This window comes from Peromyscus eremicus, chromosome 8b, assembly GCF_949786415.1.
Source record: "Peromyscus eremicus chromosome 8b, PerEre_H2_v1, whole genome shotgun sequence".
Taxonomy (NCBI): domain Eukaryota; kingdom Metazoa; phylum Chordata; class Mammalia; order Rodentia; family Cricetidae; genus Peromyscus; species Peromyscus eremicus.
In genome coordinates, this window is record NC_081424.1 from 12,044,664 (window position 1) to 12,069,807 (window position 25,144).

A 25,144-nucleotide genomic window follows, 5' to 3' on the forward strand; every position below is an offset into this window, starting at 1 on the left:
ATTTTTATTTTCTAGACAGGCTTTCTCTGTGTAGCCCTGGTTGTCCTGGAACTCACCCTGTAGACCAGGCTGACCTCGAACTCACAGAGATCCGCCTGCCTCTGCCTCCTGAGTGCTGGGATTCAAGGCGTGCACCGCCACTGCCTGACTCAAACTTTTATTATTAACATTTTATGGGTATGGATGTTTTGCCTACACGTATGTCTGTGCATCATATGAGTACCTGATGCCCATGGAGGCCAGAAAAGGGAGTCAAATCCCTGTAACCAGAGTTGCAGATGGTAGTGAGCACCACGTGGTGCTGGGAGTCTAACCCTGGGCCTCCAGGAGAACAGACAGTTCTCTTACCTGCTGAGCCAGCTCTCCAGCCTCTACTTAGTACAAATTCTTAATTCAGCTGGTGAAACTCGATTTACAGTTTGATAAATTAAGCAGAGCTGAGAGCTTGACCTTTACATGGCCACCAACTTGCCACATTTCCTTAAATCTCAGTGGAACCCTTGGGCTAAATCCTATGCAAACATATGGAGGCAAAATGTTATGTGAGTCTTCTGGGGCATTTCCTTGCAGGAAGAAGGAAGGAAGTGGTAGCTGCAGGGTCTCCCGTCATGAGTGCAGGGCCATAGCCAAGGAGCTTGGGTCACCGACGATCACAGCGTCCCCACGCCAGCCCTGAACTGCCTACATCCTTCTTCCCTTTGTGCTTATTCATGAAAATAGTTGGAGGCTTTCTCTTCCTTGCAACTGAACTGATACCTGATGTTCTTGTTCTGACAAAAGGGCCCAGGGCCCAAGTGAATCTGCTGAGATATGTCCCTGAAGGTTTCCAGAAAGGGGCCAGGGCAGAGCCTGCAGAGCACTCAGAGGTGAAGTGAAGATGAGTGTGAAGCCAGATGAGCTGGGTCTGAACGAAGGGAAATACTAGGGCCCACGGGGAAGCGGAGTAGGCAGACACCCTACGACGTACGCAGAAAGAAGTTTAATGCAAGGGCAAGGGCTGTGTGAGATGGGGCTGAGAGTAGCATGGTTGCAGGTCGTCAGGTGCCCTGAGCTGACGGAAGTCAATTGCTCCGCTAACGATGGGACAAGCCTTGGCTATATTTTGAAGGGATCTGGTTACCGTGTTCCCTTTGGCTGCTTAGGGATGTGATTTATAGACAGCAGAGTCACTTAGGATAATAAAACCCCCAGGCCTGGTGGCAAACTGCTGAGATTTTTCAAGAAGAAAGGCACCATTTAAACATCTCAATCAGCTTTTCTCCAGTGAGTGATATCCTGAGGAAACAGACTTCAATCGTGTCTCCATCCTTCACACGTTCAAGAAGAAAGATGAGAGAAATGGAGAAAAAAAATACTAGAAGGGCTGCATTCATTTCAAATATTTGACATTAGGAGAGTCTTGGAGCAGGTTTGTAAGAACTATAACTCCCAGCAGGCAGGGGTCCACTATTCTCTTCTTCCTTCTAGGAGAGTCTTGTAGCAGGTTTCTAAGACCTACAACTCCCAGCACGCAGGGGTCCACCATCGTCTTCTTCCTCCTTTCTAAAAGCTCTTAATTGACTGAGAAAATTTGGGTTAAATATAAATTGGTGTTTCAGGCCAGCCTGGGCTGTGTAGCAGACTCTGTTTCAAAAAAGAATAGGAAAGGCTGTGTGTGGTGCTGCACGCCTTTAATCCCAGCACTCAGGAGGCAGAGGCAGGCAGATCTCTGTGAGTTCGAGGCCAGCCTGGTCTACATGGTAACTTCCAGGACAGCTAGGGCTACACAGTGAGACCCTGTCTCAAAAACCTAAAATTAGGGGGAGGAAGAGAGGAGAGGAGAGGGGGGTGTAGAAAAGGGAGGTCAAAGGAAAGAAAGAAGGGAGAGGAGAGGAAAAGAAAAGGAAGAGAGAGAAGAAGGGAGGGGAGAGGAAAGGAAAAGGAAGAGAGAGAAGAAGGGAGGGAGGGAGGAAAGGAAAAGGAAGAGAAGCAAAGGAAATGGGGAAGCGGAGAGAGAGAGAGCCCATTTGAATGAATGTGTCTATCCTGTAATAGGAATATGTGTCATTTTAAAAATAGCTTATCTTCTATACGTTACACCCAGCTGGGCTATGGCCTTTCTGTTCAACATCTTTTCTTTCCAAATGAATAAAATCTTAAACTCTGAACATAACCTTTGTCTGTAGAGGCACCACACTGACAATGCCCGTGCCTCAAAGTAGCCTCGTTCCCCTGGGTCACAGCGCAGCAGGCACACTCTCAGCCACAAAGGCTCCACACTTAAAAGACAGAAACCAGTTGTTCCCTATGTCTACAAAGCACCAAAAACCATAAATGATGTTCTGAAATTGGAAACAAGGAAACAAAACAGGTGATCCATTTTCAGGCAGTAGCACGCTCCGATAAAAACACTCTACTTACATAAACATGAAATCTTCATAGAAATTAAGGCCAGTTATGATGGTTTGTTCCATGTGCCAACTTGCCTGGGTTAAGGAATGCCCAAATAGCTGGTCACATGTTATCCGTAGACATGGATGTGGGGATGTCTCCAGCAGAGATGAGCATCATCAGGAGCTCCCTGCTTCTACCATGGGCTCTACTGGAAGTTCTGGGAGTTGAACCAGGTTGTCAGGTCTTGCTGGCCCGAGATGAGGAACTGACTCAGAAGGCTGACGTCAGACTGAGTTCATCGTCCTCACAAATGTGACATGAGCAACCCAGCACAGGCCTGGGTGGATGGAAGGTGAGGAAGGATGAGTCTGTTCTCCACCTGAACTGGGCTCTTCATCTTCTCCTGCCCCCCAGACACCAGCACTCCTGACCTTCACATCAGACGAGCTGCCCGGTTCTCGGGCTTCAGGCTTGGACTGGAGCTGTACTCCTAGCTTTCTTAGGCCTCCATCTTGCAGACATCTGCTCAGCCTCCACAGTCACGTGATCTGACCTGACCCCCTTGTGCTAGATCTCTACATAGCTGTGTGTTGGCTTTATTTCTCTGAGGAATGCTGACTAATATACCAGCCAAAAGAAGTGACGGCTAGTTCTTTAGTGCTTGCGTGGGAGTCAGCCTACATCCCTTGCATTTGGCAGGAACTCAGAGGCAGGCCGAGGAGTTAGACATCTTTAAAGCACAAAAGGAGGAAGGATTCAGTGATGCCCTGGTTGGAGACCTTCCACATGGGAAACAGCAAGCAGATTGACAAAGGAAAGACATCCCTGTCACCGGATTTGTCTGGTTGATCCAAAGTTAGAAGGAGAGGCAAAATTAGGGAAGATAGTGGTTACTAATCGTGTCCTGAGCATTTTGTGTCAACTGTTACAGAAGTGATTGTTCGGGGTTCTGGAACGGCACTAGAGACAGGCATCTGGTCTGGTGTCCCACAAGTCTGACACACAGCAGGCTGGCTTCCTGTGCTGTGCCTTGTACATAAGGGGATGGTTTCCTGCACTGAAGACTGCAGGTCATGGCTGAGAGCTCTGTTGTCTGTGTGCACAGTTTATCTCCCATCTTTCAGACAGGCTGCTGTCTCCTGGCAGCTAACCCCTAGCCAGCAAGGAAATTTCCAGCATATCTAGAGAGCCATTTTGGGAGATCGTTAATTCGCATAGGCCACCTTGTCCAGAGTGCCTGAGGATGTACCTGCTTAAACCAGGACACTCTCCTAGCTCTGCACCATGACAGCAAGGAGAGGCAGGAAGCAATGGTTATAGCAGCGGAGAGCTCTAAGAGAAAAAGAAGATGGTACTGTGGTTCTCAGCCAAGGCTTAAAGCCTTGTGGACAGCTCTGAGCACGTACTAATCCTGCAGCGCCTCCCACCCATCCCCCATCCCACCCCCTTGTCTTAAAGATTCTGCTGTAACAAAGCAAGGCTGAGCACTGGGGATTTTCCCCCAAAACTTCCCTTGTGATTTTAAGATGCAGCTCGCATTGGCAGCTCATGACCCACATGAATAATGACCTTTGAGAGACACCACGGAAAGCATTGAGCAATTAGTGACAATGGAAGAATCGGGGCAGGTAGCCAGGAAGCCTTGATCTTTCAGTCCTGCAATGTTGAGCTTTAGAAATATAAAATGAGTGGGAAGCAAAGCCAGAATAGCAAATAGGTAGAGGACACAGTGTATGAGAGACTCAGGATGCAACATGAGAAAGTTGCAGCATCGAGTGTGCTTAACACACGTTCAAGCCAGATGGGTCCCAGCACTGAGGGGTGTAGTCTCCGGTTCTCAGCTCTACAGGAGGAGAAGCTGTTTACAACTGGCACCTGCTGGCAGAGGGAAAGCCAGTTGTCTCTGTTGGAGTATCCCGGGGCTCATCACCCACACTCTGAGGAAGGCCTTGTGCCCAGGAGTAGTTGGACAACACAAAACGAACCCCCGGGGTTTCGTTTGGACATTTTGTTTTGGTCTGTTTTGTTGTAGTGTTTTTTTTTTTTTGGGGGGGGGGGTCTGGTTGGTTTTTTAAGGGTTTTTGTTTGTTTTATTTTTCATTGTTGAGTTTTTATGAGTTTATTTTATTATTATTTTTGGGGGGGGAGACAGAGAGAACAAAGTTGTGTGGGCAGGGAAATAAGGGGGACCTTGGGGTAGTTGGGGGAGGTGAAAAACATAATCAAATATATTATATGGAAAATATTTTAATGGCCCTGTGACAAGACATCACCTGTGCTGAGCTGCAGCCTTTGTTTTTATTTTTAACCATTAAAAATGTTACCTTTTCATGTTAAAATGCCCATTTATCATATAGTTTCCATGTGGTGCATATGTTTTTTGATGTAAGCACTTGCATCCCTTGCCTACTTTAAATCGAATTCAGAATAATTGAATTTTGGCAATAGAAACTAAAGTATACACACACACACACACACACACACACACACACACACACACATCCCTCTCATATGCCACACACTTAGTCATCTACTTTTTATTTCCTGTCATTTCTAAATTTCCCTGGCTGGTTTATTTGAGTTTGATACAACATCACCCCCTGGTGGAAATTACTAGAAATGAACCTGCTTGATGTAAGACTCTTAGCTCATCAAAACACTCTTGCCTCTGAAGCCTCAGCATAGCTCTTTCTTCAAACAAAACCACACGCAAAACCTCAACAGAAAAGTGAAAATGAGCTATACTGGGGATTTTCTCTTCTCTGCATTTTAAAATAACTTTTAAAGATTTATTTAATGTATATGTATGTATGTGTATGTATGTGAGATGGAATAGCAATGGCCCCCATAGGCTCATATATTTGAATGCTTGTTCATCAGGGAGTGGCACTACCTGGGAGGGGCTGGGGGTGTGGCCTTGTTGGAGTAGGTGTGGCCTTCCTGGAGTAGGTGTGGCTTTGTTGGAGGAAGTGTGGGGTGGACTTGGAGGTTTCAAGGGCCCAAGCCAGGCCCAGTGGCTCTCTGTCTTCCTGATGTCTATGGATCCAGATGTAGAACTCTCAGGTCCTTCTCCAGCATCGTGTCTGCCTGCATGCAACCATGCTTCCGTCCTTGATGATAATGGACTAAACCTTTGAAACTGGAAGCCACCCCCAATGAAATGTTTTCCTGTCTGAGAGTTGCCATTGTCATGGTGTCTCTTCACACAAACAGAACACTGACTAAGACGTCTGAGTGTGCCCATGAAGGCCAGAAGAGGGTGTTGGACCCCTGAGGCTGTAGTTACAGGAGGTTGTGAGCAATCTTAACTGCTGAGCCATCTCTCAGCCTTGTTGCTGTATTTATGACCAATCTCACCCCCCCCACACACACACACACAAATACCCTCAAGATAGACTTTATTATTCAGAAAAAGGTAACTTCCTCCAGAATTAAATGGCATCCCTGCCCCCAAGATTGCTTATCTCAGTGATTGGATACATCTTTGTAGCTAGAGTTTTCCTGCCTTGCCCACAGTTAAGACAAATCTTTGTCACCCACCAGTCCCACAGCTGCTCAGACCCAACCAAGTAAACACAGAGACTTATATTGCTTACAAACTGTATGGCCGTGGCAGGCTTCTTGCTAACTGTTCTTATATCTTAAGTTAATCCATTTCTATAAATCTATACCTTGCCACGTGGCTCGTGGCTTACCGGCATCTTCACGTGCTGCTTGTCATGGCGGCGGATGGCAGTGACTCCTTCCGCCTTCCTGTTCTTTCTTTTCTCTTCTCTGTTAGTCCCGCCTATACTTCCTGCCTAGCCACTGGCCAATCAGTGTTTTATTTATTGACCAATCAGAGTAATTTGACATACAGACCATCCCACAGCACATCTTCTCCCAAGCCAAGAGCACTCCCAAGGGTCCTCAATGCACAGGGACAAACTAAAGGCTCCAGATAGACCTAAGTTAGGGAATCACACTAATTTACTCAGCTCAGCAATTCTCAAACTTATTTTATCAGAAGACACATTCCTTTCCTCCCCAATAACATGAAGAATACTTTAACATGAAGAATACTTTGTATTGTATGTCATTTAAAATGACTGTTCCGTCTCCATTAGCAAATTAGCTTTTTGGTTGCATAGACTACTCAATCTTCAACAATGCTCATTCACTATGCAGTCAGCCAGCTCTCGATCATTTGTGGTAATGAAATATGCAGCCGAGGTGACTGTCAGGGTAAATTCCTATTGTCAGCATGACAAGATGGGAGACTGCTTAGGCGAGTACTAAAGCACCCCTTTGGGTGGGGCTGAGGGTAGATACAGATGACCTAATCAATGACTTAATCCATTGATGAATTCAAGAATGAACTATTGGGAGAAGGGAGAAGTTTAGGAAGTGGGGGCTGGTTGGAGGGGGTAGATACCTGGTGTGGGGGGAGAGGCTGTATCTGGCCCCGATCCTTCCTGCTGCCTCTCCACTCTGCTTTCTTGCATTCTTGCTTTCAGGCGTGAGTGGAACAGCTTGTCCTGAAGGGCCCTCCCTGTCGTGATGGACCAAAACAATGAGCAAAGTATTTCTTTAGGTTGTTTCCGCTAAGCGCTTGGTCCCAAAAACAATGAAACACACGCAGTGACAGACACGCAGCTGCTCCTTAACTGGTGCCACTTTCATGGGCCCCTCCACCTCCATCTTCTGCTATCATTACCTGCGGAGGGGAGGGAGCGGCTGCCGCCAGGGCTGCCATAACCATGCTTGGCCTTCAGCTACACACAGGAGGCCCGGACTGTGTGCTCTTATCTACAGGGTTGACAATACTTACTTGGTTGGCTCTATGACCTAAGAGGATCGTGCACAGCTCTACAGCTGACGGGGATACAAGTGTTTCCCACACCTTGTCTCCTCTTACGGGTTTATGAGCTAAAGATACAAAAATCCCTATCATTTACATCATTCATACAAATTGGCATTAGATCCTTCCCAAACATTACCCTATATAACAAGTATTTTTTTAATAACACATATTTTGACAAAAACAGAGCTTTGTGCCCTGCATTGTTAGTGACAAGCTTTCTGAGACTACTGCTATGTGTTGCATGATTTTTAATTTTGAAAACAAAGAAGGTCAAATTCAACTTTCAAGCAGTGGAGACGTTATGAGGACCGTTACGGACCTTACGCGGTGCGTTGGCCGATATCGCCTGGGGTTATTTGCTGTCGTTTGGTGTTAGCTACAGTTTTGACATAGTAGCTGGGGTCCTGAGAGTATGGATCCACTCCATTACCAGCCTGGTGGCTTCCAGAGCAGAGCCCCAGTGCACTGAGACGCCCCCACTCCCATGGCCGTAGTTGTGGACCACAGGCAGCCTCTGTCCCCCTCGGACTAGCAAATCCTTCTGCAGACGCACCCCTGGCCGGCTGGGCCTCAGACCCACTTTCTCCTTTATGTTAGAGGCTCTGCGGAGGGAGGGCTCGAGAGCGCAGCATCGAGAGAAAATCTCTCTGCTAAGTTCCGCATCTGGGGATAGATTCCAGTCTCCTTTGTGTCTGGTGCCTCCCAGGGTGACGTAGGATGTACCAGGATAAACGTACGTCAGACCGCTCCCATCTCGGATGAAATGCTTCACCCAGGGGGCCTGTGCCTGCAGCACTTGGCCCCTTACAGGGGAAATCATGGAGTCTCCTACCAGCTGTCGGCTTCCCAGGCCTGAGCAATTGACCACAATGTCAAAGGATGGCTGCAGCTCCCACAGGTCTTCTATTCTCCTGGTGAGTAGCAGACCTCCACGTTCCTTTAGCCTGGGAAAGGAAGACAGGGGTGAGCTACAGCCACCTCTCACCCACTTCCCAAAAATGAAGGTCAGGACCACAAAAAACAGCAAAGCTCTCGGGAGCTCCAGGGCTCACAGCATCACAGTCTAGCTCCATCCTGGGCCAATGGAGACTCCTATGGTTAATCCTAAATGAAAACCTACCTTGGAAATCCAAAACAAAGAAAATCATATGTCTTTCTCTTAAAACATTTTGCAGAGTTCCTACAGCTAGATGCGAAATAAATACCAAATTGACCTGTATTTTAAACACCCAAGCACTTCCTGTTCAGACACTACTGCCTCCACATCGCCTCACACCTTGTTAATTTTTGCATTCGCTTTTGTATAAGTCAGCTCGCTCTGGTAGACAGTTGCTGTCTCTGTCTCTGTCTGTCTGTCTGTCTCTGTCTCTCTCTCACACACACACACATACACCCCGGAGTGGCGGGGGGAGAGGGAGGGAGAGTTTTCACAAAAGGATAAAAACATACAGCTGATGGATTAAAATGACAGCTTGGGGGGGGGGGCGCAAATACTTCAATAATGAGAAGGAATGGCTTATCAAGCTTTGTAATCATTGTTGAATTGTAGAATGATATATACAGCCTAAAACCTCACCACTTGGGCCACTTTGAAGTATACAGCTCAGTAGCATGTTGTAAGTGGCAGTAGGTAAGCTCACACTGTCGCACAACCACTCATCCCAGCAACTCTCTTTATCTTGAATGTGGCAATTCTGCAGCCATTAAAAAAAAATAAATAACCCTGGTAATCTTGTCATCTTAATCCTATAATCTTGTAATCCTATCATCGCGTTCCTAGGTTCCTTACAGGATACAGGGGATTTAACATAAGAGACTCCTGGCAGCTCTGTCCAACAGACGCAGGTTGGTCATCTAGAGGCAGAACATTGCTAAGAGGGGCGAAAATATTGTAAGACACGGTGCCCTTCCTCAAGGGCCAGAAAAAGAGCTGGAGACAGTGTAGATGGCTGGCAGAGTGAAGCTTTAACACACAGATACAGATATGTGCACACGCGCACTCGTGTGTGTACACATGCACTGGCACCATCTCGGGGGAACTTTGACAAATAGAGTGACACCCCAGAGGTGTCTGTCTCCTTGTCTACTGTCACCCAAGCACATCCCAGACAGACTATGGGGAGACGAGACCGACAGCAGAGACAGAGGTTTGGGGGCCTGTGCCTCCATCCCCCTGCCTCAGACATCGGAAGTGCCCACGCTACTTCTCAGCACACCTCCCTTCCATGCCAGATGAACAAAGATTTCATGAGAAGGAGAACAGAAGAAAAGTCAGAAACTTCTGGACGTAGCCCAAAGACGTGGCCGGAAGGTGTACCGACTTCTGGACATAGCACAAAGACGTGGCCGGAAGGTGTACCGACGGCAGAGTGCCACCACTGATTTTAACTCCACAGGAAAACACTCCAACGTTCTACCCCACTTCCTAGCGGGGAAGTTCAGCTGAAACTTATATTGAGATCGGGGAGGAACTGGCCTTTGGACACTGGTCCCCTGTTCTAGAAAACGCCACAAGTGGAGGACAGCATCAGTGCTGGCTTCATCACAGGCCCGAGAGCAGCTCGGCTTTTGTGAGTGGGGTTCTGTCTTCACAGCTCAGCAGATGGGGACTGCTGTCCAAGCCCCAGCCCCTTGCTCGCCCACCCCCCCCACCCCCCACTGGAGGGACGGCTCCCATAGTACCACGGAGCAATGTGAAGGACAGCCAGAAACCTCTGGCTTGGATTCATGTATTATATATTAAATATTTACAGAAGGCCCAGCTGTGCTAAGCCCTCATAATTTGAACCTGGAGTGTACTTTCCATTCAGTCCAAGAGGTTGTTTCAAGCTCTAATTTTCACTCTATGTATCCTTGCTTGTTATTCAGAAAACCAGTGGAAGGCTGTGGCATTTACCCGTGGAAAGAAAACCAAAGACATCTATCTACAGAGGGCCACAAATAACCAATGAAGACCTCTAGTGTGACAGAGAGACTAAAAGGAGTGAGAACGTAAGTTTCCACTCTCTCCATGGAACAATTGGGTTGGATGTACACTAACAATCACTGGATGTACATAACAATCACTGGATATACACTAACAATCATTGGTGTACACTAACAATCACTGGATGTACATAACAATCACTGGATGTACATAACAATCACTGGATGTATACTAACAACCACTGGATGTACACTAACAATCACTGGATGTACACTAACAATCATTGGATGTACACTAACAATCACTGGATGTACACTAACAATCACTGGATGTACATAACAATCACTGGATGTACACTAACGATCACTGGATGTACACTAACAATCACTGGATGTACACTAACAATCACTGGATGTACACTAACGATCACTGGATGTATACTAACAATCATTGGATGTACATAACAATCACTGGATGTACACTAACGATCACTGGATGTACACTAACGATCACTGGATGTATACTAACAATCATTGGATGTGCATAACAATCACTGGATGTACACTAACAATCACTGGATGTACACTAACGATCACTGGATGTACACTAACGATCACTGGATGTACACTAACAATCACTGGATGTACACTAACGATCACTGGATGTACACTAACGATCACTGGATGTATACTAACAATCATTGGATGTGCATAACAATCACTGGATGTACACTAACGATCACTGGATGTATACTAACAATCATTGGATGTACACTAACGATCACTGGATGTACACTAACGATCACTGGATGTACACTAACGATCACTGGATGTACACTAACGATCACTGGATGTACACTAACGATCACTGGATGTACATAACAATCACTGGATGTACACTAACATGTAGTGGTAATATCTCTGCCCATGACCTTGGGCTATACGGCCCAAAGGAGGCCAGCAGTGCTTCCTGCCATTGTACATGACCTCTTACAAGGGAAGGGAGAAAGGTCACATGCCCCTTCTCCCTGCTCCTGGCTGAGAAGTGGATTTGTTCCCAGTCAGATCAGAGGATGACTTCAGCTGTCTACTCTGTTCTGTATTCGTGAGTGTATTTCTCAATTTATATCTTAATAAATTCTGCTGCCCATTTAATAGACTCACGTGGATTAATCATAATACTAACGGACCATGTTTTTAAAGGTGAAATAATTCTCCAGGCTGAACACTGCCAAAAGAAGAGGAAATTGGTGTTTTGTGGCAGCACTAACCAGCACTCTGTTCTGTGTCTGTGATGTTTGGAAAGTAAACACCACCACAGAAAGACGGAGTGAAAAGAATCTAGGAGTCAGGAGGTGGGGAGGAGTACTGGGGGGAAGTGTCTACTGGACATTATACAGCTGTTGTGAACTGCACAAGCCTGGGCCCACCAACACTTCACCATGGCTGAGGAGGGCTCAGGAGACTCCACCCTTCCCTCTGCAGCTGCTGGAGGAGAAGGTACTGTTTATCCCAGTGGTGTAGCCACTGATAATTTTCCCGTTTTCTAGAAAGTAAATAACCCCCAACCCAGGTTCCGCAAGTAACCCTAATTAAACTCAATGGGTCACAGAAAAGAAAAAGGAAAAATACACAGAAGTAGGACAGGAACAAGGGAATCCGCGGCTGATATGTAAAATTAAATTAAATTATATTTAAAAAAAAAAGTAGGACAGGAGCTGTCTGGAAAGAAGGATGTTTAGGTTTTGTTTGCTTGTTTTAGCTTTTGTTGCCTGGACACAAGCTGGAATTACCTGAAAAGAGCAAACCTCAATAGAGAAAACGCCCCCATTAGATTGGCCAGTTGGCAAGCCTGTGGGCACTTTCTTGAGTGATAATTGATGTGGGAGGGCCCGGCCCACTGTGGTTGGGCCCCCCCCCCCCCCCCCCCCCCGCGCAGGGTCCTGGGTTCTATAAGAAAGCAGGCTGAGTAAGCCATGGGGAGCAAGCCAGTAAGCAGCATTCCTCCACAGCCTCTGTGTCAGCTCTGGCCTCCAGGATCCTGCCTCCAGGTTCCTGCCCTACTTGAGTTCCTGTCTTGACTTTCCTCCATGACAGACTGTAGTTGGAACACGTAAGCCTAAAAACCCCCTTTCCGGCCCAAGTCGCTTTGGTCTTGGTCATGTGGTTTTACCAGAGCGGTAGAAGGCGAATGGGAGAAAAGGTTTTCAACAGAGGAGGGAGGGAGATGAGAGGGAGTAATGAGGGCTGAAAACAGCTAAAATTCATTTCATACACACACGAAGCTGTCAAAGAAAAGAAAGCAAGCGCCGAGGAGAGACCTTCGGGAAGTGGGGCCGTCTTCCCCTCACTTTCCCCATAACTTCGTTAAGCTAGTCAACTTCTCCAAGTGTTTACCCTTCCCTTCCTCCATATTGCCGCCCTCGTCAGCTCATTGTGGAAAGGAAAGGAAACAACATCTGGACCAGGGCCGACAAGCGCATGCCGCACCACAACATCTGGACCAGGGCCGACAAATGCGTGACACACCAAAGCTGCAGTTGCTCATTTTCCTAGAAAATTAAGAAGGATCAAGAGTTTGTCACACGTCTATAGAATACAAGCCCTGCTCTGTGACCTGTGGGTAAGTGTGTGCCACGTCTACATGTCAAGTATTTTTAACTATGACCACTTAGACTCTTTAGAGGTTTTAACTGGCTCTCCTCTTGAACATTGTCTTGGTTTTGTTTTTATTTTAATGGACTATAGGTTCCACATGCTGGTCTTTGAACACTATGTCCTGTGCTCAGCCATTCTAATCGGAACTCGGGGTTATTCTTTCTAATTCTGGGAAATAAGTGAACTTACCAGCCTTAAGATTCATGCAAATTTCTTAAATTCACTGAACTTATTTCCTTAACTATAGCCTGGGGATAAGAGCGTGCCCGGCTCAAAGGGGAGTTAGGTCTGTGTGAGAATTCAATAAACGCAAATGTTCTTTTCTATTTCAACAGCCCTCACTAGGAGCTGTGATAAACGCCCAACATGTCACTGGACATGAGGTGGGTGATGTATGGCTGGGCTTTTGGAAGGCCCAGCCAGGCTTGCTGTGCTGGGTGCCTCTTGGACCTCTTTCCCAGGAAGAAACCTGCTGCGCATGCCCAGAGACAGGTCACCCAGTGCTGTTTCAGCATGAGTGTCTGGTGCTGCTCACCCATCACTTTATATCTCAGGCAGTACATCAAGCCTGACCCCTGTGTAGAGGAGGAAACAGCATCCAGACATTAACTCAGATGACCGGGCGCCTAGAACTTTGCTTTCACAACCATATGAAGCTGCTATTGCAGCAGCTGGGGACAGAAAATGCTCAGTCACTTTCCTCTGAAGATTCTGGCAGAGAGCGAGACCCCATTTTGCAAGGAGAGCGCACCACAGCCCCATAATCCACGAGGAGTAGGGAGCTCCGTTAACTAAAGAGCGGGAAGAAGAGGCTCCGCTGGAGAAATACTGCTGGGGGGAACGGGGACCTTTGGGTGGGGGAACAGGGCAGGAGGGAGGGCACAGACCAGGGAAGAGGCAAGCTAACCCCACAGAGCTACCAACTGTGCCCTGGGACCCCCTCACCTGGAATCAGGTCACTGAAACGCATTCTAATGGTTTGAGAGGAACTTAATGAATAGAAAATGAGCAACAATAGAATTTTTTATTTTTTACATTTTTGTTTGTTTGTTTGTTTTTGAGACAGGGTTTCTATGTGTAGTTTGGGTGCCTGTCCTGGATCTCGCTCTGTAGACCAGGTCGGCCTCAAACTCACAGAGATCCGCCTGGCTCTGCCTCCTGAGTGCTGGGATTAAAGGCGTGCACCACCACCGCCCGGCGACAATAGACATATTTAATCACTTAAAATTCAGATGGTTTCTAAGCTGCCAATCACGCCTTTGAGACACACGATACATTATTTTGAGAATGTTATCCAAATGTTAGCCTCTGCACTGCAGAGCTACGAAGTGAAAACTCCTATTGCAGATGTACGTCTACTCTGAAAAGGAGGTGGAAGACTCGGGGTTACACCTCTGCAGACTATATGCCCGGGAAACTCCTGTGCCTTGGCCAAGAGGAAGGAGGCTAGGACTGTGCCCATGCCCAGCTGGCATCTCAGGCATCTGAGCATCTTCCCCCAGGGTGCGGGCACCAACTCCAAAAGCACGGAGGAGGCTGAAGGCAGAGCAGGGCTGCCTAGAGTTGGGGTTCAGAACTGAACGTGCCCACCCTTACAGGAGTGAAGATACTAGAGAGAGACATTTGTGCCTCTCATTTTAGCTATCCGACTAATGAAAAATGGATCCCAAGAAATTGAGATTTCCCCAGGAATCCCATGCTGGGAGAAGGCTGAGGCCCTGGTGTCAGGCATGGGGTGCTGGGTGTCTCCTGGAAAGAGGTTCTATGCAGCTCTGACTGGTTAGCCCACCTTGCCATGAAGACCAGAGGTGGACACAGTGGAGGGAGACAGACCACACCCTGACCAGAGCTGTTCGCCTATACGTACCTCTGGCCTTCGATTTAAACCCAACCCTAATTTCAGCACCCTGGAGGTGGATCTGGTCCTGGGGGATGGACTAGACTTCTTTGATTTTTCTCACAATGTGGCTAGACTGAATAACGCTCCTTTTCCTACTTCTCACTGTCACTTGTGTGTGTGATTGGCTTATGGAGGACAGGGCCAAACCTGGTTTACTAGGGCCTTCCAGGAGCTCTGATCCCAACAGCTCTGGTATCTGAAGGAGGACATCTCTCTTGGTATGGAGTCAGCTCTCCTCTTACCCTAGAATGCATAGAGGTGACTCTGGTGGGAGGTCTCCAAAATCAATCCAAATGACTTTTTAGTCACCATGTGAAAACAGATTGGAGTAGAGAGGTGAGACCCAGCAAGGAGCTTGGAAGCCACGTTGAAGATGAAGAGCATCTGAAATGAAGAGAGGTAGGAATGGCCAGGACTGGGATCAAGGACAGGAATTTCACTGGAGAGTTATATTGGAATTATTATATATGCATTGCTAGCCGGCCTTCCAATGGAATCCCTGCTCTCAACCCAAAGAATGACACCTTACCATCCGAGATCAAAAAAACCAACTGTGTTCAGTCAGTTTGCTCAAAAACAACAAGAAGAAAAAGAAGACTAGTTTAAATTTCACTTGGCAAGTCAGATGCATACGGATTTACAGGGGAAACCTAGTTTCTTCATAGCAACGCTTCCTGTCGCTATGCCCAACATAAGTTCCCATAGTTAGAGCTCTAAAACGGATTTTAGGTTTACAAAGCCACCAAATGCGTATGGTCTAATTCTGCCCTGACCACATCTCTCGTCTGCTGACTGTTGCCCTCACGAACAGCCTCACAATGAACTGCATGCTTCTGCACACTTCTCTGCGTGTCCACCCCAGGCTCGTCCTACTCCGTGAATACATAAGATCACTCGAGGACACGCCGGGCATCATGTGTAAGACAGCCTCTGGTCCCTTGGAGGAGCGTATACGGATGTGGTCCAGGGCGTTTATAGGCAGACGGTCCTGAAGGGGAGCGGCCATGCTCCCTTAGTCCATAGAGGAGGTGTTGAGGAAGAAAATGCAGCCAGGAAGATGCCTTAGAGCATCTTAATAAAAAGCCACCATGGCCATTGCACCCCACACAGCCTTCTTCATCTGTCCCATACAAGCCTTAGCACCACCATCAGGAAACGCAAGCAGCACCTTCTAAACCTCTGACAGTGTCCTCTCCCTTTGTCCTTGCCCACCATGAAGAAACCAACAGTGAGCACACTCAACTCGGCCCTGGAACCTACCATCTCACACTCCTCTGACCAGGCACTGGAGAACAGATGTAGGACAGGGAAGCAACCCCTAACACGGTCGTTCTCAACCTTCCTAATACCGTGACCCTTTCATACAGTTCCTCATGGTGTGGTGACCCCCAACCATAACATTAGTCATTGCTACTTCATAACTGTCATTTTGCTCCTGTTACAGATCATAATGTAAATATCTGATGTGCAGGATATCTGATACAGGACCCCCCAGGGTTGAGAACCACTGCCCTAAGGGATACGTCAGAGGGGAGGCGATGTTCCAATAGGCCCACTGTGTGCTGGATGGGAGGAGCAAGATTCTGTTCCACACAAGAAGAGGCTCTTGAAAGTTGGACAGGCATAAAACTGGGAGAGTCTGTCCCCTGGGTGCTGTGCCATGCAGGAGGGCCTGTCCCCTGGGTGATGTGCCATTCAGGAAAGCCTGTCCCCTGGGTGATGTGCCATGCAGGAAAGCCTGTCCCCTGGGTGCTGTGCCATGCAGGAGAGCCTGTCCCCTGGGTGCTGTGCCATGCAGGAGAGCCTGTCCCCTGGGTAATATGCCATGTAGGAGGACCTGTCCCCTGGGTGCTGTGCCATGCAGGAGAGCATTTCTATCTAACTTCCTAGGAAATCACAAGAGTCAGGCAGAGGGAGAACACAAAGAACATGAGCAAAACTAGGGGATGCAAGGCCTGCCCAGAAAAAGCAACAGAGTGGGCAGGGAGGTCCATGCTGTGTTCTGTGTGGGCCTCCTCAGGGCCAAGGGATAAGGAAGGCCTGGCATCCTGGAAAGAAATCAGCCCATCTAAGTTATAGGCCTCTAGCTTTGAAAGGCACCACCAGGCTTTCTAGACGTCATCAAATGCAGGGTGGCTCTGGCCCCTTCAGGATAATTTATTTAGGTAGACTGCTTGGCAGGAGACCTATTGCCTCTATGATTCACTTCCTGGGATGGCAAGCCAAAAAGCAGCCAAGTGTGTGGCTTTACTGTCTGACAATATAAAATATTACCTGCACGGGTGATTAAGCCTCTCAGGGCTTTTTGTGTGCTGGGTCATTTTAGACATTATGGGCCATGTTTGAGAAGGAGATGATCTTTTCTGTTCTTGGAAAAAAAATTAACGGTCTAAGTTGTAATAAAATGATCTATGTTTCCTGGGTTGATGTAACATCCTTGCAGGCGCTGAGGCTGAGGCCATTGCTACATGGCCTGCTGGGAAGAATGTTCCCTTCCGAATGAGGACACAGAAGGCTGAGCTCTCACACTGTGGGGAAGAGGCGTAGGAGGAAACAGAACAGGCCCGAGTGGAAGGAACAGCAGGGATTGTGTAGCTGCCCATCTGGGTCTGCCCAGCCCACAGAGTGAGCCCCAGATGTCCTATTCCCTCACGTGACACCGTCCCGCCTCTCACCAGCCTGAAGGGCTCCTCTTGGGCTGCAACAAGGCCTTGCCCAAGCCTTTCATGGAAGAAAACGGGGTAGGTAGCCTTCGTCATCCATCATATTGGCCATCTGGCCAGATGCCAGACTCATTAAGTAGATTTAAAAAAACAAAACAAAAAGAAAACTGAATTTCAAAATATCTCTGGTCCCAAACATTTCAGATAAAGGTTACTAACCCTGTACCCAGAGATTTGGGTATGGACAGGGCTTGTATTCCACAAGCCCTCAACCTCATGCAATGGATGAGCGAATCAGCAAGAGACGTATTGATATGTCTCAAGCTAAGATACTCTTGCTGTGTATCTTAACAGGCTGGGAACAGGAAGTTCTGAAAACCAAGCCAAAACGAAAGGTCAAGGACTGTATTTTAAGGAAGCAATTACATACTTTAGATAAGCCCTCAATTTTAATGTTCTTATTCCTAACCAAATTAATAATAATCATAGTAATAATAATAACAAGATAATAATAATAAGCTGTTCTCACTGAAAATAAGAAAAAAATGAAAAATAATTTATGATAAATGTAAGATTTTTCTCTTCCAAAGAACTAAAGCTGTAAATGCATTATCTCAATGCCTCCATTTTCCAAATGAGGAAACTAAGATTTCAGTAACTGGCTTCCCTTGGAGGGAATGGGGACAAATGAGACACCTAGTTACCGTGAGTGTGGTGCGGACTTGGTCCTTGACACACACACTCTCCAGAGGCTTCCACAGAGCCCTGGCCATTCGTTTGTGAGCAGCAAGACAATGCAAGAGAGCCCTGAGGAGCCCCCGAGAGCCCCAGAGTGTTTTATGAACAGCTGGGCAATAACTTATCACCATGTCAAACGGGAAGACAGGGACATTTCAACCGACCTTTTCTCCAGCCATGGGAGGTAGGCAGAAGTCTCGCACTTCAGAGTTGTAAAAGCCTGACCAAACACGTGCTGAGGGAATCGCTTCAGCTCAGCTTCTGACATCCTTCGAAATCCCAGAACGACATCAGCCCAGAAAGGCGCCTCTTCGGTGGGGACATTCCGAAACACCTGCCAACTGAGGCACGGGAAGCAGAAGATGCTCCTTAAGTGTTGGGAAATCTTGTATTTTTCATAAAGTCCATATAAAATTCCCTAAAGCATTTTAAAACTTCACTTCCTATAAACACAGAAGAGAAGATCGATTCTTCCACTCTCTTGGGTTCAGATAACCTGAGTAGCCAGAGTTCAGATGTTTACGGCTGACGGAGTCAGACATGTAAAGCATTCCCAGGGTTGGGAGTTTACTCAGTGGCAGAGCTCCCAGCTGGCACGCACCACGTCAGATTTTCAATCCATAGCATGACAAAAGACAAATAGTGTGTCTTTTTAAATCTTCAATTTAATTTAACTTTATCTGAAATGTTTTTGCCATGATTTCCTTTTTACATGTTGACTATGAATTTTACCTAAAAAGATTTAATTGACTTTTCTGAAATGTTTTTACCATGATTTCCTATTTTCACGTGACTACATATTTTCAAGGAAAGTTTTTAATGTTTTACACAATACTTCATATAAAGAAAAAAAAGGAAGAATATAAGAAATTCAAAGGTTAGCCTTGATTTGGAACATGATATCTTAATTGGTAGGATTTTGCTTGCTTGCTTGCTTTTGAGAAAGTCCCTTGGCTGTCCTGGAACTCACTATATAACCCAGGCTTCAACTCACAGTGATCCTCCTGCCTCAGCCTCTTGAGTGCTGGGATTAAAAGTGTGTGCCACCATACCTAGATAATTGGAAGGAAGAAGATGTGTGACTTTTAAGTCAAGTTCTAGGCTATTAAGTAAGAAATCACCAGAGGAACCTGTTGGGGGCCACAGCACAGTGGGGGTGATGAGTCTGCAGTGGTATTGGTGGTCAATGAGAAGCCTATCATGCTGGATGAATCTTATCAAAGTACATTGCATGAAAAGAATTGATAAAATAATTTTAAAAAAACTTTAGGTATATAAAAAAGAGAAGAAGAAGCCCTGTAACAGACTGCCAATAGCCGCTACACATTTGGACTTTTTAGGTACTGGGCCGCTTCCATGAGCAATTGGCAATCATCCTTACTCTAACACTTCAAGACAGAAATCTGCATGCTGAAGATGTGGTTGCTAACATACCAGAGTTTGTGTCTCTAAGTAGAACAATTCACCCAAAGCAGACCCTGCGAAGGTAGAAATGTTGTTTAAGCATGGCAAGTCTTCCTCCTCATCATTATGCATACCCTGCCTGGGCTATGTGGCCCTCCTCCACAACTTTGCCCCCTCCCCTCCCCCTCCAGCAGTACCCAACTCTAAAATGTTAACTAAGAAGCCTCCTTGATCCCTACTTCCCCAGACCAGGAACTTTTTTTTTTTCCATTTTTTGAGATGGGGTCTCTCTATGTAGCCCTGGCTGTCCTGGAACTCACTATGTAGACCAGGCTGGCACAGAACTCTCTGAGATCCACCTGCCTCTGCATCCCAAGTGCTGGGATCAAGGGTGTGCACCACCACCACCCCTAGTTTAACTATTAAACCCCATCAAATCTCCTTTTAACCATTTCTCAAATCCATCTACTCTACCTCCACACTACCCACATATGCACTCTCATCCCTTTCCGCCAGTTTAGTCTCTATATACAGATAAAAAGCCTTTGCAATGCAAATCTGAACAGTTACCTCACTGTGTCAAATACCCCAGTGGCTGCTCAATACTGTGGGTTTCAATACACCACAGTCACCTGAGACTGCTCCTCTCTAGCTGGGTTTGTCTCCTCTGGCCCACCCTCTCTCTGTCCCTTTACCTGTACTAACTTACACTCATCTTGAGGGCCTCAAAGAAATCACTTTTTGCTACATGGATTCTGATGAGTTTCTGGAGCAAGTTTCTTCTCCAGACATAGTCTCCACAGCTCTCTATACTCCAGCCTCTGGTAACAGATGTCCCCATTAGTAGCTTGTAAGATTTAGGACATTCCCAACAGGCCACAAACACTAGTCTTCTGTAAAATTAACTTAACACATGTTTATTAAGCATTTACTACATGTAAAAGTCTTCATTGTCATATCTCTAAGACCTAGAAGACCAGGTATAGAGAGTGCTACCAAAATTCATTTTGAAGGAATTAGTTGAAGATTAAAGTTATATCAAAGATACACAAGATACTTGTAAAGCCTTAATTTTGAAATGAAAGAATATTGGAATATGTTTGTTTCTAAAAATTACTTAGAGACAACACTGATGAATTCCTATTGGTTTTTGGAACAAGTTCAGCATGACCATAACATGAACACCATGCTTCAATATGGCTCAGAAGCTAACCTTGGAGAGAAAGACTACATCCTGCCATTAAAAAAAGAAGTCCATGGCTTGATGGTTAAGCAAAACCTGCTTCTTTGGGTAGGGACTTTGGAAAAGCAAGGATGTCACCATCCATCCTGGTGATTACATGGTGAGAGAAGGTGTCTTAGTCAGGATTTCTATTGCTGTGAAGAGACAAAATGATCACAGCAACTCTTATAAAGGAAAGCATTTCATTGGGGCTGGCTTACAGTTTCAGAGGTTTAGTCCATTAGCATCTTGGCAGGACATGGCAGCATGCAGGCAGACATGATGCTGGAGAAGGAGCTGAAAGTTCTACATCCAGTTCCTCAGGCAGCAGGAAGAGAGAGACACACTAGGCCTGGATAGAGCTTCTGAGACCTCAAAGCCCACCCCAGTGAGACACTTCCTACAACAAGACCACACCTATCCCAACAAGGCCACATCTCCTAATAGTGCTACTCCCTATGGGCCTCTGAGACCATTTTGATTCAGTCCACCCACAGAAGGCAAGAAGAGAAAGATCAGAAATCCTTCTGATATAAGTAAGCACTTAGAAGAAGTGTCCATGGAGCCTGGAGCATTTTTTTCTCCTGCTGCTTTTTGAAAAATGTTTGTTTACTTATTTATTATATGTATATTCATGTGTACCTGCATGCCTTTCTGTGTACTACATTCAGGCAAGAGCCCACAGAGGCCAGAGGGGACACCAGATCTCCTTGAACTAGAGTTACAGGTGGTTATGAGTCATCATGTGGGTTCTGGGAGCTGAACCCAGGTCCTCTGTGAGAACAGAAAATGTCCTTAACCACTGAGCCATCTCTCCAGTTCCAAGACTGGTATTTTTAAGATAGTCTCAATGGCACAAGGATGGAATAGCAGTTGGAAACATCATAAAAGGGAAGCACCACCTGCTCTTCAGAAGGCTAGCATAGATGACAAACATCTTTTGTCGTTTGGTGCCACAGAGACCCAAATTAAAGATGCTAAAACACTTAGTAATCTCTACTTAGGAGGATGTGGGATGAAATTATCATGTTTTAAGTGCTGTTTGTGTCAGAAATGTTAAATGGGGCTTGTTCTCAAATCTCACTTAAGTATATATTTTCTATATCAGATATTAACATACAGAAAGGTATTAAGCATTTCAGAAACACTATATTCCAAATGGCACTTCAAGAGATGACTTTAGGGCTGGAGACGTAGTTCAATCGTAGAGCACTTGCCTAGCATGCACAAGGCCCTGGGTTCAATTTCCAACACTACCCCTCCCCCCAAAAGCAACTTTAGGATGTACAAAACTTACTTTGGGGGGACATCTCATTTTCTAATATTCTTATTTACATAAGGCATCTCTCTGCCTAAGGTCTCTGTGTCCATTCCAGTGTGGCTACAACACCCTCCACACACCCAAATTCAGTGTTTATTCACAACTAAGGATCTTTGCTTGTTTTTCTTCATATTTTCAAACCACTTCACATTCCTTGAACTCAAAAAACTCAAAAAAAAAATATTTGTGATAAGAAATTGCAATGGTTATCTGTTTTATTTAAAAAAAAAAACTAATTCTGTTAAGTAGTGTTTCTCAAGTTCTCTGAAGCTGTTTCTGTGTCCTCCCTCTTACAACTACATTCTGCTGATCTCTGGGATCTGCCTGTGTTGTTCTAATTCTCCGACTTCGGATTCCTTTCTTACCCAGACACCAGGTGAACACCCGCATCTGCAGCTTCTGCGGACTCGGCGATTGCAGACAAGTGCCGGAAGGTCTCTGTAAACCACTGCTTCTGCGTGGGCACAGGCGTGTCTGTGTAGCCGTGGAGAGAAGCGAAGGGCACAGAGAGGAAACGATCATGACACAAACGTCGTCAGGGAGGAGCATTCAGACAGAACACACCGAGTTTTCAACGTCGATGTGTCTGTCTGACCCACTTTTTTTTTTTCATTTTTCTTTATTAAGAAATTTTCTACTCACTCTACATACCACCCACAGATCCCACCTCCTCCCCCCTCCTACTTCCTAGCCCTCCCTCCCAAGCCACCCCACATCCCCACATCCCCCAAATCAAGGTCTCCCATGGGGTGTCAGCAGAGCCCGGCACACTGAGCCTAGGCACTGACCCACTCTTGTAATGATTTACTGATGGAGAGGAAACAGGCTAGGCAGGGCAGCCTGACACAGGAGCCAGAAGCATACAAGGTATATGCCCAAGATGCCAGCCAGAGCAGGAACGAGTGTATGACTGGGAAATCCAGCCAGGCACATTGTTGGGACGACAGAAAGAACTGAGAGACTCCTTAATTGACCCTAGGTCAATAAAGATGTATTAGTAGCAAGACTTTTTAAATGAATCACTGGTTATAAAACCAATAAATATCCCTTTGACAGTGAATAAACATTGTCATCAATGAAAAGTGTACCTGTGTGAATGCAACACTCTTCCAAAATTGCAGACAGGCTGCTTGTTTAGAGACAAAGAAGAAATAAGAATTGCACTGCAGAATTATGTTAGACCTCAATGGACCTATGTCAGTGTGGAGAGATGATTTAATACACATCTCCACGTTCCTACCCCTGAACCCTAAACACAGAATAGTGGTTAAGGGCCACATGCTACAGAAATCATCCCCAAATACCAGACAACTCCAATTCAACTGCGGATTGAGCAAGCGTGGTGACCTAATTCATGTTCAAGTGCTGGGCAAACGAAACTATAGTAGCCAGGGTGGCAGGAATAATTGCAAATGCAGATGGATGGATGGCTCTGTGCGGGGCACTGTTTTGAGCTGTGTGAATATTAGCTCACTTAACCCTCACAAGAGCCTACTGGATAGGCATGGAGCATATTTATTACTAGTGTCGGTCTTAATCATTTCCAAGGCAGAAGTCTGGGGAACAGAGCAAAAACTTCCTCCAGCAACAGCAGAAAGATGGAGAAGCTGATCCAGGACACCAAGGCTCTCAGCCACAGAGAGCATGGAGGTCCCTGTGATTTGGATGCCCTCTCAGAAGAAGTGTCTCCTTTAAAGATGCCCAGGGACACCAGGCAGCCTTCAGGCTCCCTCACTCACGCCTGGTATAAGCAAGGGAACTCTGAGCAGTGGTCACAAGAAAGGCACCTCGTGTGAAATTAGCACTTGCAAATACACCCACCTCTCACCTGGATAAGTGTGAGGAATAAGCATCCCAGCTGCTACATTGCTGGTGGTATTGGGAGTGAACTGGTCTGAGATGACCGTCACAGAGCATCGGGGGACCAGCTGGGAAATGCACACAGCCGTTGACAGCCCTATCACGCCAGCTCCGACGACCGCAATGCGCACCGTGTCCATGGCCTGCGAGGGGGGAAATGCAAACTGGCTGCCACCTTGTTTAGGGAATCATCATTCTGCCCAGATGAATTCCGAGCCTACAATTCTTTCCTTGCGTCAGGCAGCCAGAGTTAAGACTTCCTTCTGAGGTTCCCGTGGGTGAAGCCCAGCAACTCTTTGAACTCATTCCATTAAATAACAGTGTGCACAATGAGGTCTCCATAAACATTAGCGACCAAAACAAAACCAGCCTAGCTTTGCCTGCCACGCTCACCACCAGTAATCACATGGCATTTGGGGGCAGATTTCTAGTCATTGTGCGCATGCCTGAACTTTTCCCCTATGGGGGCACATCCTAGTGAGTGCTGGTGAGGTAATCAAGGCCTGGAAAGCTGCTGAGCTGTGACCTCTGGTCCTAGGACCCGCTGGGGAGCAGACACAGAGGCACCAGCCCGCAGCATTTGTGCACATCTGTTTTGAATGATAGCATCGGGGAGAGCTTGAGTGACTGAAACCATAGCCTCTTTTCTGCTCCTCACGGTCTCTGGAAACCAGCGCCCCCTTCCCAGCTTCCTGACTCCCGTCACTCTCTCCTCCTACGCTCGTAACTCTGGTCCTGAACCACCCTACCTGGACAGCATATTTTCAAAATAAGGAAAGCCGGGCTCCTGGCTGGACTGCGCCATGGATGGTCCTGTAACATGAAGGAATGGCCACGGTCTTCGAGCCTCCATGCCCTCATCCGAAGACGAGACCAAATGAATTCCTATCCCCTTAAGTGGGAAATGAGAGGCCATGGAGGGTGTCTCCCAAACAGGCCTCTTGTGGGAGGGTATAGGGAAAACATAGGTGCCAGGTGCCTGTGTCAGGCACCCGAAGGCTGACATCTTGTGTGGGAGGTAAAGAGGGTGGCAAAGATTTCAGTACCCTCCCCTGGCAGCCTGTCTATCTGCCTTCACTTCTTTGTCTTGCTATATCTGCTCCCTGCCCAGCTCCCTCTGTCTGGCTCAATTCCAAACTAAGGAGAAATTAATATATATGTGCGTGTGTGTGTGTGTGTGTGTGTGTGTGTGTGTGTATACACATATAACAATCATTCTAGTTAGTCATTGCCACTT

At 46.6% G+C, this 25,144-nt stretch overlaps 1 protein-coding gene across 1 annotated transcript; it reads right to left on the bottom strand.

Annotated features, from left to right (window-relative positions):
* Window positions 1–6,423: 6,423 nt before the first annotated feature.
* Window positions 6,424–24,047, bottom strand: Ddo (D-aspartate oxidase). The gene is made up of 4 exons (XM_059272949.1): window positions 23,876–24,047; window positions 22,413–22,521; window positions 18,265–18,441; window positions 6,424–8,160 (listed from the first exon to the last, which is right to left on the bottom strand). Exons 1-4 carry the CDS (start codon window positions 24,045–24,047, stop codon window positions 7,593–7,595), a joined length of 1,026 nt encoding a protein of 341 aa, XP_059128932.1. The 3' UTR covers window positions 6,424–7,592.
* Window positions 24,048–25,144: the final 1,097 nt, after the last annotated feature.

Bases quoted from the DNA above. Each gene is read 5' to 3' on its own strand.
- Ddo (XM_059272949.1), bottom strand. From the start codon at position 24,047: ATGGACACGGTGCGCATTGCGGTCGTCGGAGCTGGCGTGATAGGGCTG. The intron at 18,442-22,412 runs GTAAGAAAGGAA...CCCGTGCCTCAG, and splicing joins GGTGTTCACCTGGTGTCTGG to TTGGCAGGTGTTTCGGAATG. The intron at 8,161-18,264 runs GTCGGTTGAAAT...TTCCTTTCCCAG, and splicing joins CTCCCATGGCTGGAGAAAAG to GCTAAAGGAACGTGGAGGTC.